The following is a 20,362-nucleotide window of genomic DNA, read 5'->3' on the forward strand; positions in this document are numbered from 1 at the left end:
CACGTCCCAAGCTCCGCCCCCGCGCGCCCTCCCGCCCCGCCCCACCCCGCGCCCCAGGCCCCGCGCCCCAGGCCCCGCCCCCCGCGGAACCCGCCCGGCCCGGCTGAACGGCGGGTTGGCCAGGGCCTAGCTGGCCGGAGGCGGACGTGAGCGGGCCGGGCCAAGATGGCGGTGCAGGTGGTGCAGGCGGTGCAAGCGGTCCATCTCGAGTCAGACGCCTTCCTCGTGTGTCTCAACCACGCTCTGAGCACGGAGAAGGAAGAGGTGATGGGGCTGTGCATTGGGGAGGTAAGTCAGCCGACCAGCCCTGCCAGGACCCTGCCGAGCGGTCTCCCCACGTCCCCGGGCGGCTGCTGGCCGCGCCCGGGGCTCTGGAGGCCACAGGCCCCCTCGGCTCATCCTTGGATAGGTCATCCCCCTTGCCTCTGCTCGCTGAAGGCTTCTGGAGCCTTCCAAAAGCCCCCAGCGGTCCCCATCAAGCCTTTGGGAGAGGCGGGCGCAGGGGAGGGAAGATTTGCATTTTCTCCTGGGTGTGCTCAGTCCTGGCCGACTCTTTGCGACCCCGTGTATTGCAGCCCGCCAGGCTCCTCCGTCCGTGGCATTCTCCAGGCAAGAATACTGGAGTGGCTTGCCATTTCCTCCAGGGGATCGTCCCCACCCAGGGCTCGAACCTGGATCTCCTGCATCTCCTACATTGGTAGGCGGGTTGTACTGTGTGGCTTTTCTTTAGATCTGGAGTTACCACCTCAGTGACCAAACCCGCGAGTCAGACCAGAAAGAATCTGTTATAATGAGGACATCAGTGTATTAGGAAGCAGGCGTCCACGATTAGGGCCTTCACTGTTCCGTCTAGGAGTCATTTTGAGGGCATCAAATAACCTAAGACAGGTGAGGCTTTCTTTCCAAGACTCCCAAATTTCCGCTGTGTTAAATATTGCAGAGGGCGAAAGAGACCGAGCTTACTTGTTGATAATCCAAAGAGTTGTCCAGGCTTTCATGCTGGTGTACAGGAACCTGTCACCTGATTTTCATTTTATCTGCATCGTGTACCTCTAATACAGTTAATGTGATCAATAATCTTTTCTGCTCTTTCCCACTCTAGTTAAATGATGACTTAAGGTAAGACTCTATTTGTTTATTCCTATCTTTTGATTTCTTTGTTACTGTTAACGCCAAATTATCACAGCTTTCCCAGTATTTTGGACTGGATGTATTCTAACTTACCTTGATGACTCTGGAGCTCCCTCAATAACCCAGTTTCAATTCCACCCACCTCTGAAAGTTGTTTTCCACCTGACTTTCTAGTTAGGAGGATTGGCAGTTGAGATATGGATGTGAAAAATATGGTTGCGGGAACCAAGATCCTAAGTGAAAGCTCTTTGGGGCAGATAGCCTGCATGGGAAGGGGCTGTGTCCCTCTATTAATCCATTTCTCTGTCTACATTGTCAGTGGCTTTCTGCCTCCCCCTGGTGGACCCTACAGTGATCTCCAAGGTCTCCAGCAGCTTGAATGCTTTTGGTGGTGAAAGCTTTGGGTTACCTTTATTGAAACGTCAAAGCATAGCAGAATTTCTCCTTGGCAAACTCAAGTGCTTAATATCCAACATTATAGGACTTTAGCTTTGATCATGAAAAGTGTGTGCTTGCCACTTAAGCATGTGTCTCAGACTCCTCCTAACAGTCATGAGCACAGCTCTAGTCTCAGTTTATTTCCCTCCTCTTCCTCTGTCTTTACTGTTTCATTGCAAAAACTGCTAATCCTGTTACTTTGCTTTGAGACCTTTTTTTTTATATTCCCAAGCTCAGTTCCTTTTTTTCTAATTTATCCCCAAAAGGAATGACCCCAAATTTACATATACTGGAACTGAAATGCGCACAGTTGCTGAAAAGGTACGTGTGCTCTCATTTTGCATGATGCAAACTTGCACTTGGGGATGGATTTCTGTCTGTTTGATGGTCTCAGCCAGGGATGAACCTGCTTCCTGCAGACCTTCATTTGTGGCTGGCAGTGGGGGGGTGGGTGGGTGTTCTCTCTAGTAAAATCAGATGAAGAATCTCCTCACTAGGAATGGGACCTATTCTTCACAGGAAATTTTTCCTACTCCATCGAAATGAGTAACTGCCATCAGCTGTCCTCCTCGCTGGCCTCTGCTGGGTTTGTGGCCCTTCTCCTATCTTCCTTGAGACTTTGGCTGGTTCACATCCCTGTTATCTTTTTATCCCAAGTCCCAACAGTCACTCAGGCAACCCCTCTCTGCTTACAGGCAACCTGTCTGCACTTCTGCTCCACCTTTTCTGTTATTCTCGTTTTTGTGGTTGAGTATCATGCTTCTCAACCTAATTGTGCAGTTCAGTTCAGTTCAGTTGCTCAGTCGTGTCCGACTCTTTGCAACCCCATGAACTGCAGCACGCCAGGCCTCCCTGTCCATCACCAACTCCCAGAGTTTACCCAAACTCATGTCCATTGAGTTGGTGATGCCATCCAACCACCTCATCCTCTGTCGTCCCCTTCTCCTCCTGCCCTCAATCTTTCCCAGCATCAGGGTCTTTTCCAATGAGTCAGCTCTTCACATCAGGTGTCCAAAGTATTGGAGTTTCAGCTTTAGCATCAGTCCTTCCAATGAACACCCAGGACTGATCTCCTTTAGCTCTAGGACCAGTTAATTCCACCCCCCCCAAGTGTGTTGCAGACCACCACTTCTGTAAAATACAATAAAAGTGAATTCTGTCCTCCCATGAAGCAGATGATGAAGGTGATAAAAGCTATCAGGCAACAACTCCATCTAATTATTACCCGCACATACAGTCCTCTCCATGTTAAACCACTTTGCCTTGCTTCTTCCCATAATTAGGAAAGAAATTTACTCCTGTCTAAAGCTATAGCTTCTTCACAGACCTTGCTTCTCAAATATCCTTTCTCTCTTTTGAGTTTTCAGCCTATTCCTGTGATCTGGCTTTTTTCCCTTAGAATACAGCTGTGCTTCAATTACTGTCTTTTTCAGAAAGGAAGGAAAAATAACATCTCAATTCTGTCTGTCCCTGTAGTTAACTTATTTTGTGTCCTTCCTTTAATAGCTGTGTCTACCTATTCCTTCCTTCTCTCCCTCTCATCATTTATGGACTTTTCCTCCTCTGCCTCAAATATGGTATTCTCTGAGTTTCTGCCTTTATCTCCTCTTCCCAGAATGTCTTCTTGGCCAACATGAACTTCCCTGTGGCTTTATCTGCAGCAGACATTGAGGTTAGACAAATCGGTCTGCAAACACTTTCTGTGATACTTATGGTGTGACTTTGGGCATGTGACTTCACATCTGTGAGCTTTGCTTTCCTTATCTCTAAAACAGGGATAATAATAGCTGCCAGCTTCCTAGAATTGAGAGAGTTGGATCTATGTAATGTGTGTAAAACATCATCTGCAGAATGGGTATTCCAGTAGTACCAACCTTCCTGGGTTATGGGGAGAGTTCAATTAAGTTAATACATGAAAAGCACTTTTCCAAATGCCTGACACGTGGCAGGTAGCCAGTAAAATGTTGGCCATTCTGACTGGTTGCTAATGCTTGGTAGATGCTAGTTAGTATAAATTACCCCATGCTCCAGAACTTCATACTTCACTGCCTTCTGGACATCCATGTTTAGTGTTCAAAACTTTCCTCTTCCCCAAACCCTCTCCTCCAACATTCCTCCTGCCATAGTAGTTCCCATACCTAGCCGCATCTTGGAATTGTGCAATAGTCTCTACAGAATCCCAATTCTGACTCAGTTTTTGGTGAGACCTGTGTGGCGGCAGTCTGCAAAGGTCCCCAGGTGATTCTCACGTGCAGCCACGTTTGGGAACCACAGCGTCTCCACGGTCTCCTTGCCAGGAGTCTCTCCTGCCTGTAGGCTTTTCTTGTGACTGCTTAGGATGTGATCTTTTGAGAACAGCACTCTGCTACAAGTCTGCTGAAAAGGCAGTGGGTTTTCTATTTTTTTTTTAGGATGAAGTCTTCTTAGTGAAGCAGTCAGGATCTTTCCTGACTTTATATCTGTTTCTCTCCTTACATGTCTCTAGGTTGGTTCAAGTTCTAACCATGGCAAATGATGTCAGTTTCCAGATGATGCTGTGCTGTTTCACTTCTTCTGTCTGCTGGGTATTATGTTTGGGCTTCTTGCTTATCCTTCTCTGTTTGGCCTTAAAGGAACCTGCCCTGACTTGTAGCATATCGATTAGGGTACATCAGGGATGTTGTCTTTGAGTTGTCGCCCTGCCTGTCTCTCTTCCCGGATGTGACTACTGTATCCTGTTTATCTTTGTATACTTTAGCCCTCATGCAGTGCCTCACATATCGTACAGACTTGATAAACACATTTTGTTTGAATTAGCATACCTCCCGTGCAGTAGGAAATTAGGGTTACCTGCCCAGGATCCCTGGAGTGCCATGCCACTTGTTGGAAAGGGCCAGATGGTAAATATGTTTAGCGTTGGGGGCCATACAGTTTCTGCTGTAGTTCCTCTGCCAGCATGGTGCAGAAGCAGATACTGGAAGATAAATGAATGAACATGGCCAGATTTGGCCCGAGGGAGACCAGGCCAGCCATAGTTTGCTGACCTTTGATCTGTACCAAGGCAGAAGCGCAAAAGGAACTGGAAAAGGGTAGGGGCTGATCTAGTCCAGCTGGAATATCTTCTTTCCTGTGTGACTATGACCATAACAGTCTGTTCCTCAATCCCTTCAGCTCCGTGTGACTTTCGCAGACATCTGTCAGTCCTCTGTGACTTCTGTGCTTATTTTGTTTTCTTTTTGAGACCTGGGCTGGTCTCACCACCCTATACTAAACTTCTTTTTTTCATTCCTGTTAGGCACTAAACCTTTCTCTGAGTAGAGAAAGAGAGAAAATTCACCCTGGGCAGCAACTCCTGTTAAAATAGTTTAATGATGTAATTTGATTTTTTCAGAGTCCATGTCCTCATCTTGAATTCTCTGTCAGTTTGTACCATGCACGTTCAATATGAAACTTCATGAGTTGAGCAACCTTATCTGTCTAGTTAATGTTGGCATGAGATATCTTTTTCCATCCATTTGTTTTTAGCCTTTTTGTGTACTAATATTTGAAAGTGTCTCTTATTGGCAGCCTGTAGTTTTTAAAAAAAATCTAGTCTGATAATCATTTGAATTGGACTGTTTAGTCCAAATACATTTACTGTAATTATATATATATAACATGCACGCCAGACAGATCTATAGATATATATGTTATAACTGTCATATTTTTGCTTTCTATTTGACCTTCTTTTTTTTCTTTTTCTCTCCTTCCTTGCATTCTTTTGGATTCATCAGTATATTATTTCCCTGTGATCCTCCATTAATTAGATATAACATTTTTTACTCTTTTTGTAGTTATTATCCTACATGTTACAGTAGGCATTCTCGATTTGTTAGTCTAATACAAATTACTGTTCTTAATATTTCCCTGATAACAGTAGAACTTTGAACATTGAAATTTCGTTTACATCCTCCCACCTTTTGGATTACTATTTGCGTGGATTTTATTGATATGCTATTTAAGCCCCACATGACATTGTCATGCTGTTCTGTACAGTTAGCTGTATTTGTATTTACTCATATTTTACCCTTTACAGTGTTCTTCACTTTGTCATACCTGAGATTTTCCTTTCTCTTTTTAGTGTTTCTGGGCTGATAATGATCTCTCGGTTTTTTTGCACATGAAAATGTCACCCATTCTCTTTATGCTTGGTTGTTTCTGTTCCAAAGTCAACTCTTGCCTTGTTGCTCCTTGGAAAGTTGAATTTATTTGTCTCTACTTTTATTTTCTTTTCTTTTTTGTGTTAAAGGTAACAATGATTTATTTGGCTGCACTGGGTCTTAGTTGTGGCATGTGGGATCTTTAGTTGTGGCCCACTGGATGTTTTTCATTGTGGCATGTGGAATCTTTAGTTGCAGCATGTGAACTCTTAAGTTGCAGCATGTGATATCTAGTTCCACAACCTTGGATTGAACCCAGGCCCCCTGCATTGGGAGTCCAGAGTCCTAGCCCCTGGACCACCAGGGAAATTCCCTGATTTTCTTTATTGTATCCTCTGTGCCTGCCAGATACTGTACGGTGGCTGGGGTTAGAAAATAACTAAAACATGTTGCTTGCCTTTAAGGAGCTTGTGTTCTAGTAGTTGTTGTTCATTTGCTAAGTTGTGTCCAACTCTTTGTGATCCTATGGACTGCAGAACGCCAGGCTCCTCTGTCCTCCACTACCTTCCATCGTTTGCTCAAATTCATGTCTCTTGAAGCTCCAGTACTTTGGCCACCTAATGTGAAAAGCTGACTCATTGGAAAAGACCCTGATGCTGGGAAAGACAGAAGGCGGGAGAAGGCGACGACAGAGGATGTGATGTTCTGGTAGTTCAGCTCAGTCATGTCCAACTCTTTGCGACCCCATGGACCGCAGCACGCATCCATCTCCCAGAGTTTACTCAAATTCATGTCCACTGAGTTGGTGATGCCATCCAACCATCTCATCCTCTGTCGTCCCCTTCTCCTCCTGCCTTCCATCTTTCCCAGCATCAGGGTCTTTTCCAGTGAGTCAGCTCTTCGCATCAGGTGGCCATTGTATTGGAGTTTCAGCTTCAGCATCAGTTCCTCCAATGAATATTCAGAACTGATTTCCTTTAGGATAGACTGGTTTGAGCTCCTTGTAGTCCAGGGGACTCTCAAGAGTCTTCTCCAACACCACAGTTCAAACGCATCCATTCTTCATTGCTCAGCCTTCTTAATGGTCCAACTCTAGTAGAGGAGGAGATTGTCAACAAATAGAACACATGTAAGCTCTAGCAGATATGTGTGTGCAATAAGCGAAGTTGTGTGGGAGGGGAGAAGGACTCATTCTTTATAGGATGAGCAGGGAATTTAAAGTCTATGAAAGAGTTCATGAGGTGAAAAAAAAAGGCATGAAAAGGAACCACAGGTGAAGCACAGTAGCCGCACGTGCCTCAAGCCTGCTTTGATGCATAGTATAGGGTCTATTACTTACTTCAAATGTCTCAGATTTCTCCCTCATCCTTGCAGTGTCTGGCAATTCCATACTCACCTGTTCTCCTGAAACTCTTCAACCATTTCATCGTTCTGCTTTTGATCCCTCTGTCTCCCTGCCTCATTCCTCTTACTGTACCCCATCCTAAACCATGGGTGCACCCCAGGATTCACCCTGGACCTCTGTTCCCTGTCCTCAAATAATTCCTTGCCTTGATTTCCCGACTTTCATCTGAGTTCAGCTCATCTGAAAACGCTCTCATCTTCCCTCTCTTAGAGCCTTTCTAAGCTTAGATGTGCCTCCTCTGTTCTGAGTTTCAACCTTGACAGTTTCCTGGCCTGCATCACTTAGGCTGCATAGGCTCCAAAATCTTGCAGATTCTTCTTAATGATTATCTAGTCTGTTTCTTCCATCTTGGACATACACACAGGCTGGTACTTCATGGTCAAGCAATCTGAAATAGTCTCCTTCCTTGGATGTCATCCTGCAGACCACAACTTGCTACCCGAGACCTTGTATATTTCCACTCTAACAATTCTCAGCCTGTCTGCCATTCCACCTCGAGTTCTCAATTTCAATCAGTTGGCCAGTTTGTCTCCCAAACATCTTACTGACATTGATTTGGCATCTATGGAAATTCTGTCTATCTGTGCACATACACACAACAATTAGGAGATAAGATACACTCGGCTGCCTTTTCTGGAAAGCTTTTTTTTTTTTTTTTTTTTCCAATATAAGTGACTTGTTTTCTCTGCACTTCTGTAGCATTTATTTACTGCATTATTTTAATGTAGTTTCACATATGATTCTTGCTGTGCAACCACATGTTAGGTGGTCGGCACTCAGCCTTGTATTTTTGCACATAGTTGGAAATCAAATGATTATTACTTGATTGTTGCCAAAGTCTTCCCTTGGTATAAATCTCACATTGTGTTTGGAAATGTATATATTGAGTTTGGATGTATTTGAAACATTCCATCATGCATGAGAAAAATCCCAGTTTTCTAAGATGGCAACTTTTTAACCTGATAGTGTAATACGATGTGTCCTCTAATTGCAGGAGGAGATAATTATTGGAGAGAGACAGAAGTAAACATTTCTGTGGATTTTCCTGTAGGTTGACACCGTCAGAATTGTTCACATTCATTCTGTCATCATCCTGCGACGTTCCGATAAGAGGAAGGATCGTGTGGAAATTTCTCCAGAACAGTTGTCTGCGGCTTCAACAGAGGCAGAGATATCCTTACTGGTCGATAAGAAGCGTTTATGTGCTCTTAGGCTTCCAGGTTCCTCTGTTTGCTCCTTTTCTGCCCGGTGACTGTTTCCCAGTTCTCATATTTACCCCTTAGATCCAGTTGCTTGGTTAAGTGATCAGATGGGGCATTTGCTTCCCACAATTCTGGATTCCACAGGTCAACCATAACAAATCAAATTTGCATCAGTGGTTTTAATAATTTATCATTCCTTTGGAATAAGTTAATCTTCTAGTCAATTGAAAAGTAACTTTGAAAACTAGAAAACATTCATGGTAGAAACTTTTAAAAGGTACAATAGTGTATACAAAATAAGTATTTCCCTCCAGCTTCCATGCCCCAGTTCCCCAACCATTCCTCCCTGGCCATAACCAGGACTATCACATCTTCATGTGTCTTTATGGTTGAATTCTTTGCATACAGAAACATATAAGAATGTTTTCTTTTTTACAAAGTTTTGAATACATATGGTAGCTGTAACGATACATAACAGTATACCTAGAGAATTGTCCACCGATATAGAGAGATACCTCACTCTTAAGCCTGCATAACACAGCCCTGGATGGTTGGGCTGACCTCATGCAGATGTTGAGGTTATTTTCAGTCTTTTACTGATGGTGCTGCAGTAGAAGCATGGAGCCCTAACCACCAGACCACCAGGGAATTCCTTAAAAAGTCGTCTTAGACTTAGTTGTGTAGAAAGGCCTGTTGGGTTTCAATGTAAGACATTTGCAGGAAAATGAACTAGCAACATAAGGGGACAGCTTTTTCTTTTCAGCTGAGTTCTTATCTCAAGTTAGAGCCTCAGATAGTTACAGCACGTGGGCTTAGTTGCTCAATGGCATGTGTGATCTTCCCGGATCAGGGATCGATTCTGTGTCTCCTGCACTGGCAGCCAGATTCTTCACCACTGAGCCACCACGGAAGCCTACACATGACTTTTTCAAAATTTTGCACTTCTTAAGAGAATGAGGATAGATTGGACCAGAGAGAGAATAGAGGATTACTTAAGTTAATCATGTGACATCCAAATACTAGCTAAACTGGATTAAGAGGTTATAACTGTATCCAAGAATGGAAACCAAATGAATTCTGCTTTTTTTTTTTTAAAAAAAAAAGAAACACCTTCGTCTTTAGATGTAAAGTGTGGGAAATTTTGGTATTGACCTTTGACCTTTTTAGACTTGTTGACATTAAATTGTAATGGGTTTATTTGAAACTTTAAGATGCTCTCTGAGCCCTTATTAGCATCATGGATTCTGTTTCCACAAGTTGAAAATACCTTGACAGACACACAGGTTGGCTGAACTGACGGGTCGTCCCATGAGAGTTGTGGGTTGGTATCACTCCCATCCCCATATAACTGTTTGGCCTTCACATGTTGGTAAGTATTTTGGGGTTGCAGTGTTTATTGTTTTTAGAAATGAATATCATTTTTCCTTCTCCGCTACATGGCTTATGGTTTCTCCAGGGGATCTTCCCGACCCAGGGATCAAACCCTGGTCTCCAGCATTGCAGGCAGACTCTTTATCATCTGAGCTACCAGGGAAGTCCTCTCTTTAAGCAGATGTCCTTATTTTCATTTTGCGGTTTTAAAAGTACTGACTTATGTCATATCAATTTGTTGTTCACAGAGATAAAATTTCAGTGCTCCATTTTGACACTGTTCAGGAAATCAGGACTAAAACCTGACAACTGGCTGATATCCAAATAGAATCTTATCGCTAATAATAAATAAACTGTAACCGAAAATTGCTGATTGTGCCTGTCTAGTACACTCCCATTCGGAAGAATCAAAGATGTGAAGGGGGACATTTACAAACTTGATGTTTACCTTTTCTCTTTGACATATATATCATCCTAGCTCTTGGTGCTCTGAACCTGCCTTCTCACCCCTCTAATTAGTATAATTTAACAAAATCATTTTCTCTCCTTTGATTTTTATCCCTTTTCTCTAATCATGGTCATCTTTTGTCTGTACCTGACTCTTTGGAAAGATGTAGAATAACTTAACTTGCAGAAATGAATGTTTTCTCCTCTACCCCATGAGTTAGAGGTCTCCCCTTTCACGTCAGTGAGGAGTAAGCAGATCTGAGGTTTGAACCAGATCTGTCTCCTAGGTCTGTGGTCTTTCCACTGTGAGGTTCTCGTCCTAGCCATAGTCATCAGTGGATTAGAACACTTCTATGTTCATCTACCCTGTGACGTGAATTACCCCAAATTAGGAGTCGTGGTTCTTCATGTGGTGAAGGCTACCTCTCAGTCACCTGGAAGAGCTTTTCTAAAATGAACCTGCTCTAAATTTATCTTTCCTCACCCTGTTTGTTATTGCCACAATCCCAGGGAATGGATCGAAACACTTTGATGGAAAAGAAAAAGTTGGAAGCTGGAACCTGTGGCAACAAGAATAGTGGTATTTTTAACTTTGATTTAGACATAATTTGAGACTTGAAGTTGATAATATAGTACACAGAATTCCTGAATACTCTTCCCCAAGATTTGCCAAATGTTAACATTTTGAAACATTAGCTGTATCACTGTCTACATACATGTATGTATATGCATGTGTGTGTGAGAGTAAGTTGCAGACCCTAATCCCCCTTTACCCCCAAGTACTCTTTTGGTATGACTCTCTTAAATACAAAGAATTCTCTTATATAGTCACAGTGTGCATTTATCAAAATTGATAAATTAATATTGATATCCTACAATTATTGAAATTACTGACATCGTTCAAATTTTTTTATTGGCTTATCAAACTGAGCACCTGGAATTTGCTGCATGCTGGCAACTGTTATAGTATTTGCAACTATTTACGTTGTATTAGGTGTTATATTAGAAGGAAATGGCAACCCACTCCAGTATTCTTGCCTAGAGAATCCCAGGGAGAAAGAAGCCTGGTGAGCTGCCATCTGTGCGGTTGCACAGAGTCAGACACGACTGAAGCGACTTAGCAACAGCAGCAGCAGCAGGTATTATATTAATAATAGATGATTTAAAGTATATGGGAGAATGTGCCTAGGTTATATGCAAATATTGCACCATTTTATTGAAGAGACTTCGGCCTCTGCAGATTTTGGTATCTGCCCTGGGAGTTGAGTGTCCTGAAACAAATCCCCTGCAAATACTGATGGATGACTCTATATGGCATTTTTGTCCCATGCTTATTACAATACCGAAAAAAGATGCCACAGTATTCATCAGTAAAACTCTTTTAAGGACAAAGAGAGAGTACAACTGAATATCTAAAGTTGTAGGGCAGACACCATTTGAATGATTAACAAGAAAAATCCATTAGGTCTCTCAACTGCCATCTCAAGAGAGTTTGTATGGTCGAACTGTGAGTAGAACTAAAGAAAAAATCATCTCCCAGCTAAACTGCTGTATACAGCTTATCTCCAAACAGCCATTTCAGGATCGAGTCAAACAGTGGCCCTGTATTAGCAGGCCTTGGAAAAAAATGAGTGATGAATTTTTAAAAAGGTTGATTTAAAGTATGTACAGTACATACATTTCAGAGGGAAAGAATCCCTAGCTATGTTAACAAATGCAAAGAGTAAATGATATTTTTTTCTCCATTCAAGAAAAGGAAGGGAGACAGAAGGCTCTGAGAATGGGGTGTGTATGTGTGTAACAAGAATTGTAATGCTGTCACACCTACTCCTCACCCCACTGTGGTCTGGCTTCTAGCCTATTACTGTTGAAGTGGATAGTGCCAAAGTCACCAGAGACATCCAAATTGAAAATCTTGGAAACATTCTAAGTCTCCATATTATGTAGCATGTAACTCTACAACCACTCTCTACTTCTTGAAACACTTTTCAGATAATCATGAGGGCTGCGTGGCTCTTAAGGGAATAAACTAAGCTCACTGGGAGCTGAAAGGCCTCCTCCCAGACAAGACGGCTACTAAGTAGTAGAGTCAGTATCTGAACAGAGGTTTCTGTGAATTGGAGGCCTCGGATTCCCCAGGGTCTGCTTTGTGTGAAGTGGGAATGCTATTTATGAAAACAGGAAATGGAAAAGGAAGCTTAAGTTTGGTGGTGAGGAAAGAGACAGTTGAGTTACGTCATACCCGTGCAACTAACTTACCCAAATTTTACCTAAAGGGCATGGTTTCCAAAGGGCTTCCCTGGTGGCTCAGATGATAAAGAATCTGCCTGCCATGCAGAAGACCTGGGTTCAATCCCTGGGTTGGGAAGATTCCCCTGGAGAAGGGAAAGGCTACCCACTCCAGTATTCTGGCCTGGAGAATTCCATGAACTGTATAGTGCATGGGATCGCAAAGAGTCAGACACGACTGATTGACTTTCACTTACTCATGGTTTCTAAAAGAAAAAGAGAAGCAGTTGAAATAGCACAGCCTATATCATAAATCTCATGAGACTTGGCACTGTTTTTAAGTCACTCTTACATTTGATTTCCTGTCTCTGGAAGTGCATAGTAAGAGGAGAAATGTGACTGTAGGTATGTTCTTAATTTTGATACCTGCTCAGTCGTTTTGTAAGAAATGAAGCACTGTTAGAGTGATGTCATTGTTAGTTAATTTATCACCAGAGTTGCTGGAGCCCATCAACCTCCCATGACAAACATAGGCTGTGGTTTTAATTAAGCAGTTTTCTATAACCAGTCAATTAAAACATTTACATTTCCTAAACAAACAATCTCTTCTAGAAATTACAAGTCAATACTCCTCAGAATCATCAACAAACAATTTTTTTTTTGATATTACATTTCCACGCTCTTCTTAGCAAACCAACTAAGATGGAAACTCTGTTAGGACAAGAGCCAGAATAAGTGAAGGCGGAACCAAAATTTGGGATGGCTAACTCAGGGCTCGTATTCTAAAGACAAATTGTGCATATCATCTCTCATCTTCTGTCATTTACTCTCAACTTGCCTGAAACAGAGACCACAGGCCCCAGAATAAAGGTTTTTAAGAGAATGAGAGATTATATATGCAATTGTTTCACACCAGGAAATGGAAAGTGGCATTCTGTTGTGCCTTGAGACCATCTGATGCTAAAAGAAAAACTGGACAACACAGTTGCAGGAAGTTCTCTTAGACTGCCATCCTTTAGACTAAAGTGTATCTTTTGGGTTCAGCCTTTCGGTTGTAATTGACAAGGAATTAAGGTATCTGATGAAAAGATGTACATCAAGGTAAAGGGTGAAGAGTTTTTATGTTTCAAGGCGCATGATTAGACCTCATGGAGAAGGTAACAGGGGATCTAAAACCTGCAGGAAGTAAGAATGGGCCTTGCAAATATCTTGGGGAAGAGCATTCCAGGCAGAGAGGAATAGTCACTGCAAAGGCCCCGAGGATGAGCATGGCTGGAGTATGTGATGAGAAGCAGGAACGCCAATGTGGTTGGAGCTGAGTGACAGAGGGGGACACTGGTGGGAAGTGAGGGCGGGGAGGTAATGGGGGGGACCCTGTGAAAGGTTGCTGCCATGAGCCGTGACTGACGCCAGGATGCGTGGCCCCCAGACCAGAGGAAATCAATCCAGGGCCAGTGGTGAGGCTTGATCACTCAGAGCTTTTTGTGTATAATACAGTGTTATTAAAGTCTAAAAGAGATGGAGAAAGCTTCTGACACAGACATCAGAAGGGGGCAGAAAGAGTGCCTCCTCGCTACTTTTTAGCAAGGAATTATATACCTATTTTCCAGTAGTCATTTATGGATGTGAGAGTTGGACTATAAAGAAAACTGAGCGCTGAAGAATTGATGCTTTTGAACTGTGTTGTTGGAGAAGACTCTTGAGAGTCCCTTGGACTGCAAGGAGATCCAACCAGTCCATCCTAAAGGAGATCAGTCCTGAATGTTCGTTGGAAGGACTGATGTTGAAGCTGAAATGCCAATACTTTGGCCACCTGATGCGAAGAACTGACTCATTGGAAAAGACTCTGATGCTGGGAAAGATTGAGGGCAGGAGGAGAAGGGGACGACAGAGGATGAGATAGTTGGATGGCATCACCGACTCAATGGACATGAGTTTGGGAGTTGGTGATGGACAGGGAGGCCTGGCGTGCTGTGGTTCATGGGTCACAAAGAATCCGACACAACTGAGCGACTGAATGGAACTGAACTATATACCTATGAGCAAGTTGCTAATCAGAGAAAGGAAACCAAAACAGAGCGGCACCAGGCACCTCACCCACAACATGCATCTTGAGATCGCACTGGCAAAGGGTGATTCATCCCTGGGCCATAAAACAGTTGCCAGAAATCTTGAAGACAGGCAAATGTCCAAGCAAATACATAGTTCCTTATGATAGCTTCAGAAAGACACTTCCATGAGAAAAATGCATGGCTGAGCTCAAGGTTTGAGATGGAGTTAAGTTCATGCAGAACCAGGTGTTGCCATGACAACACAGGATGAGAAGTTTGCTTCCTCCTGCCATTTGGGGACCTCTGGCCTCCGTACTGAGGCCATGAACACTCTCCCCTGGAAGGATGGAGTTGCTGCTGATTGAGAAGGGGATGCATTTGGAATAGCAGATCCTGTGGAGGAAATCCAGTTTGTGCTTTCAGACATGTTGAGTTGCAAATAATGTGGTAGGCAAGTGATGCTCACCTAGTCTGGCTTTTGGCCCATAAATCATCTATGTCAGGAGTTCCCTTTTTACTTAGGAAGATGGTAGGTAGAAGTCCTGATCCAGATAAAAAGGTATAAATGAAAGTATCTTTAAGAACATCTGAGCCTCAGTGGTGGCTCAAAGGTTAAAGCATCTGCGTGCAGTGCGGGAGACCTGGGTTCAATCGCTGGGTCAGGAAGATCCCCTGGAGAAGGAAATGGCAACCCACTCCAGTATTCTTGCCTGGAGAATCCCATGGACAGAGGAACCTGGCAGGCTACAGTCCATGGGATCGCACAGAGTTGGACACGATTGAGCAACTTCACTTTCACTTTCTTTAAAGACATCTAAAACAAGGTAAATGGGCATAAGGCACCAGATGAAACCATGCTCTCTGCACCATTTTGCTTGGATCTTTTGTATCTATAAATAGTGGTCTGAAGGCTTTAGACCTTTTATCTTGGCCTCTGTTCAGTGTTTGGTAATTTTTAATCCTTTCAAATGTTATTTGGTGTTTATGATTTCCTTTTCAAAAATTACATAACCATTTAGTGAGATTTTGTTTCTGTTCCCTGGAATGTAGTGTTTAATTCTACTGTAGTCACTTTTTAGAAAAACTTTTTTATTTTGTATTGAAGTTTAGGCGATTAACATACAATGGTGTGATAGTTTCAGGTGGACTGCAAAGGGACTCAGCCATACATATACATGTATCCATTCTCCCTCAAAGCCCCCTCCCATCCAGGCTGCCACATGACATGGAACAGATCCATGTGCTATACAGTAGGTCCTTGTTGGTTATCCATTTTAAATATAGCAGTGTGGACATGGCCATCCCAAAGTCCTTAACTATCCCTTCCCCTGTCCTTTGCCCTGGCAGCCATAAGTTTGTTCTCTAAGTCTGTGAGTCTGTTTCTTTTTTTTTTTTTTTAACTTTTTATTTTGTATTGGGGTATAGCTGATTATACCATCAGTTCATTTCAGTCGCTCAGTTGTGTCCGACTCTTTGCAACCCCATGGACTGCAGCACGCCGGGCCTCCCTGTCCTTCACCAACTCCTGGAGGTTACTCAAACTTGTGTCCATTGAGTCGGTGATGCCATCCAACCATCTCATCCTCTGTCGTCCCCTTCTCTTCCCGCCTTCAATCTTTCCCAGCATCAGTGTCTTGTCTTTATTTATTTATTTATTTTTAATTTAATTTTATTTTTAAACTTTACATAATTGTATTAGTTTTGCCAAATATCAAAATGAATCCGCCACAGGTATACATGTGTTCCCCATCCTGAACCCTCCTCCCTCCTCCCTTGCCATTCCCTCCCTCTGGGTCATCCCAGTGCACCAGCCCCAAGCATCCAGTATCGTGCATCAAACCTGGACTGGCAACTCGTTTCATACATGATATTTTACATGTTTCAATGCCATTCTCCCAAATCTTCCCACTCTCTCCCTCTCCCACAGAGTCCATAAGACTGTTCTATACATCAGTGTCTCTTTTGCTGTCTCGTACACAGGGTTATTGTTACCATCTTTCTAAATTCCATATATATGCGTTAGTATACTGTATTGGTGTTTTTCTTTCTGGCTTACTTCACTCTGTATAATAGGCTCCAGTTTCATCCACCTCATTAGAACTGATTCAAATGTATTCTTTTTAATGGCTGAGTAATACTCCATTGTGTATATGTACCACAGCTTTCTTATCCATTCATCTGTTGATGGACATCTAGGTTGCTTCCATGTCCTGGCTATTATAAACAGTGCTGCGATGAACATTGGGGTACACGTGTCTCTTTCCCTCCTGGTTTCCTCAGTGTGTATGCCCAGCAGTGGGATTGCTGGATCATAAGGCAGTTCTATTTCCAGTTTTTTAAGGAATCTCCACACTGTTCTCCACAGTGGCTGTACTAGTTTGCATTCCCATCAACAGTGTAAGAGGGTTCCCTTTTCTCCACACCCTCTCCAGCATTTATTACTTGTAGACTTTTGGATCGCAGCCATTCTGACTGGTGTGAAATGGTACCTCATAGTGGTTTTGATTTGCATTTCTCTGATAATGAGTGATGTTGAGCATCTTTTCATGTGTTTGTCAGCCATCTGTATGTCTTCTTTGGAGAAATGTCTATTTAGTTCTTTGGCCCATTTTTTGATTGGGTCATTTATTTTTCTGGAGTTGAGCTGTAGGAGTTGCTTGTATATTTTTGAGATTAGTTGTTTGTCAGTTGCTTCATTTGCTATTATCTTCTCCCATTCTGAAGGCTGTCTTTTCACCTTGCTAATAGTTTCCTTTGATGTGCAGAAGCTTTTAAGGTTAATTAGGTCCCATTTGTCTATTTTTGCTTTTATTTCCAATATTCTGGGAGGTGGGTCATAGAGGATCCTGCTGTGATGTATGTCAGAGAGTGTTTTGCCTATGTTCTCCTCTAGGAGTTTTATAGTTTCTGGTCTTACGTTTAGATCTTTAATCCATTTTGAGTTTATTTTTGTGTATGGTGTTAGAAAGTGTTCTAGTTTCATTCTTTTACAAGTGGTTGACCAGATTTCCCAGCACCACTTGTTAAAGAGATTGTCTTTAATCCATTGTATATTCTTGCCTCCTTTGTCAAAGATAAGGTGTCCATATGTGCGTGGATTTATCTCTGGGCTTTCTATTTTGTTCCGTTGATCTATATTTCTGTCTTTGTGCCAGTACCATACTGTCTTGATAACTGTGGCTTTGTAGTAGAGCCTGAAGTCAGGCAGGTTGATTCCTCCAGTTCCATTCTTCTTTTTCAAAATTGCTTTGGGTATTCGAGGTTTTTTGTATTTCCATACAAATTGTGAAATTATTTGTTCTAGCTCTGTGAAGAATGCTGTTGGTAGCTTGATAGGGATTACATTGAATCTATAGATTGCTTTGGGTAGTATACTCATTTTCACTATATTGATTCTTCCAATCCATGAACATGGTATATTTCTCCATCTATTAGTGTCCTCTTTGATTTCTTTCACCAGTGTTTTATAGTTTTCTATATATAGGTCTTTAGTTTCTTTAGGTAGATATATTCCTAAGTATTTTATTCTTTCCGTTGCAATGGTGAATGGAATTGTTTCCTTAATTTCTCTTTCTGTTTTCTCATTATTAGTGTATAGGAATACAAGGGATTTCTGTGTGTTGATTTTATATCCTGCAACTTTACTATAGTCATTGATTAGTTCTAGTAATTTTCTGGTGGAGTCTTTAGGGTTTTCTATGTAGAGGATCATGTCATCTGCAAACAGTGAGAGCTTTACTTCTTCTTTTCCAATTTGGATTCCTTTTATTTCTTTTTCTGCTCCGATTGCTGTGGCCAAAACTTCCAAAACTATGTTGAATAGTAATGGTGAAAGTGGGCACCCTTGTCTTGTTCCTGACTTTAGAGGAAATGCTTTCAATTTTTCACCATTGAGGATAATGTTTGCTGTGGGTTTGTCATATATAGCTTTTATTATGTTGAGGTATGTTCCTTCTATTCCTGCTTTCTGGAGAGTTTTGATCATAAATGGATGTTGAATTTTGTCAAAGGCTTTCTCTGCATCTATTGAGATAATCATATGGTTTTTATTTTTCAATTTGTTAATGTGGTGTATTACATTGATTGATTTGCAGATATTGAAGAATCCTTGCATCCCTGGGATAAAGCCCACTTGGTCATGGTGTATGATCTTTTTAATGTGTTGTTGGATTCTGATTGCTAGAATTTTGTTAAGGATTTTTCCATCTATGTTCATCAGTGATATTGGCCTGTAGTTTTCTTTTTTAGTGGGATCTTTGTCAGGTTTTGGTATTAGGGTGATGGTGGCCTCATAGAATGAATTTGCAAGTTTACCTTCCTCTGCAATTTTCTGGAAGAGTTTGAGTAGGATAGGTGTTAGCTCTTCTCTAAATTTTTGGTAGAATTCAGCTGTGAAGCCGTCTGGACCTGGGCATTTGTTTGCTGGAAGATTTTGATTACAGTTTCAATTTCCGTGCTTGTGATGGGTCTGTGATTCATTTTGATATTTGGCAAAACTAATACAATTATGTAAAGTTTAAAAATAAAATAAAATTAAAAAAAAATAATAAAGTGTTCCTTTCCCCAAAAAAAAAAAAAAAAAAAAAAAGATTTTCTATTTCTTCCTGATTGAGTTTTGGAAAGTTGTACTTTTCTAAGAATTTGTCCATTTCTTCCACGTTGTCCATTTTATTGGAATATAATTGTTGATAGTACTCTCTTATGAGCCTTTGTATTTCTGTGTTGTCTGTTGTGATCTCTCCATTTTCATTTCTAATTTTATTGATTTGATTTTTCTCCCTTTGTTTCTTGATGAGTCTGGCTAATGGTTTGTCAATTTTATTTATCCTTTCAAAAAACCAGCTTTTGGTTTTGTTGATTTTTGCTATGATCTCTTTTGTTTCTTTTGCATTTATTTCTGCTCTAAGTTTTAAGATTTCTTTCCTTCTACTAACCCTGGGGTTCTTCATTTCTTCCTTTTCTAGTTGCTTTAGGTGTAGAGTTAGGTTATTTATTTGACTTTTTTCTTGTTTCTTGAGGTGTGCCTGTATTGTTATGAAGTTTCCCCTTAGGACTGCTTTTACCGTGTCCCACAGGTTTTGGGTTGTTGTGTTTTCATTTTCATTCATTTCTATGCAAATTTTGATTTCTTTTTTGATTTCTTCTGTGATTTGTTGGTTATTCAGCAGCGTGTTGTTCAGCCTCCATATGTTGGAATTTTTAATAGTTTTTCTCTTGTAATTGAGATCTAATCTTACTGCATTGTGGTCAGAAAAGATGCTTGGAATGATTTCTATTTTTTTGAATTTATCAAGGCTAGCTTTATGGCCCAGGATATGATCTATCCTGGAGAAGGTTCCATGTGCGCTTGAGAAAATGGTGAAATTCATTGTTTTGGGATGAAATGTCCTATAGATATCAATTAGTTCTAACTAGTCTATTGTACCATTTAAAGTTTGTGTTTCCTTGTTAATTTTCTGTTTAGTTGATCTATCCATAGGTGTGAGTGGGGTATTAAAGTCTCCCACTATTATTGTGTTATTGTTAATTTCTCCTTTCATACTTGTTAGCATTTGTCTTACATACTGTGGTGCTCCCGTGTTGGGTGTATATATATTTATAATTGTTATATCTTCTTCTTGGATTGATCCTTTGATCATTATGTAGTGACCATCTTTGTCTCTTTTCACAGCCTTTGTTTTAAAGCCTATTTTATCTGATATGAGTATTGCTACTCCTGCTTTCTTTTGGTCCCTATTTGCATGGAAAATCTTTTTCCAGCCCTTCACTTTCAGTCTGTATGTGTCCCCTGTTTTGAGATGGGTCTCTTGTAGACAACATATGTAGGGGTCTTGTTTTTGTATCCATTCAGCCAGTCTTTGTCTTTTGGTTGGGGCATTCAACCCATTTACGTTTAAGGTAATTACTGATAAGTATGATTCCGTTGCCATTTACTTTATTGTTTTGGGTTGGATTTTATACACCGTTTTT

General features: G+C 41.6%; 1 protein-coding gene across 3 annotated transcripts in view; it reads left to right on the forward strand.

Moving 5' to 3' along the window:
* The first annotated feature begins 64 nt into the window (after positions 1 to 64).
* The window catches only part of BRCC3 (BRCA1/BRCA2-containing complex subunit 3), a 76,124-nt gene continuing 55,826 nt past the window's right edge, over positions 65 to 20,362 (forward strand). The window contains exons 1-5 of one of the 3 annotated variants that reach the window (XM_006080914.4): positions 65 to 288; positions 1,103 to 1,119; positions 1,836 to 1,890; positions 8,144 to 8,263; positions 9,576 to 9,663. In XM_006080914.4, the coding sequence (XP_006080976.2) occupies positions 166 to 288; positions 1,103 to 1,119; positions 1,836 to 1,890; positions 8,144 to 8,263; positions 9,576 to 9,663 (403 nt within the window). In that variant the 5' untranslated portion in view covers positions 65 to 165. The remainder of the gene's footprint in view (positions 289 to 1,102; positions 1,120 to 1,835; positions 1,891 to 8,143; positions 8,264 to 9,575; positions 9,664 to 20,362) is intronic. The other 2 variants (XM_025277142.3, XM_025277141.3) reach the window with 2 other exon arrangements.

The sequence above is a fragment of the Bubalus bubalis genome, chromosome X (assembly GCF_019923935.1).
Source record: "Bubalus bubalis isolate 160015118507 breed Murrah chromosome X, NDDB_SH_1, whole genome shotgun sequence".
In the NCBI taxonomy this organism is placed as follows: domain Eukaryota; kingdom Metazoa; phylum Chordata; class Mammalia; order Artiodactyla; family Bovidae; genus Bubalus; species Bubalus bubalis.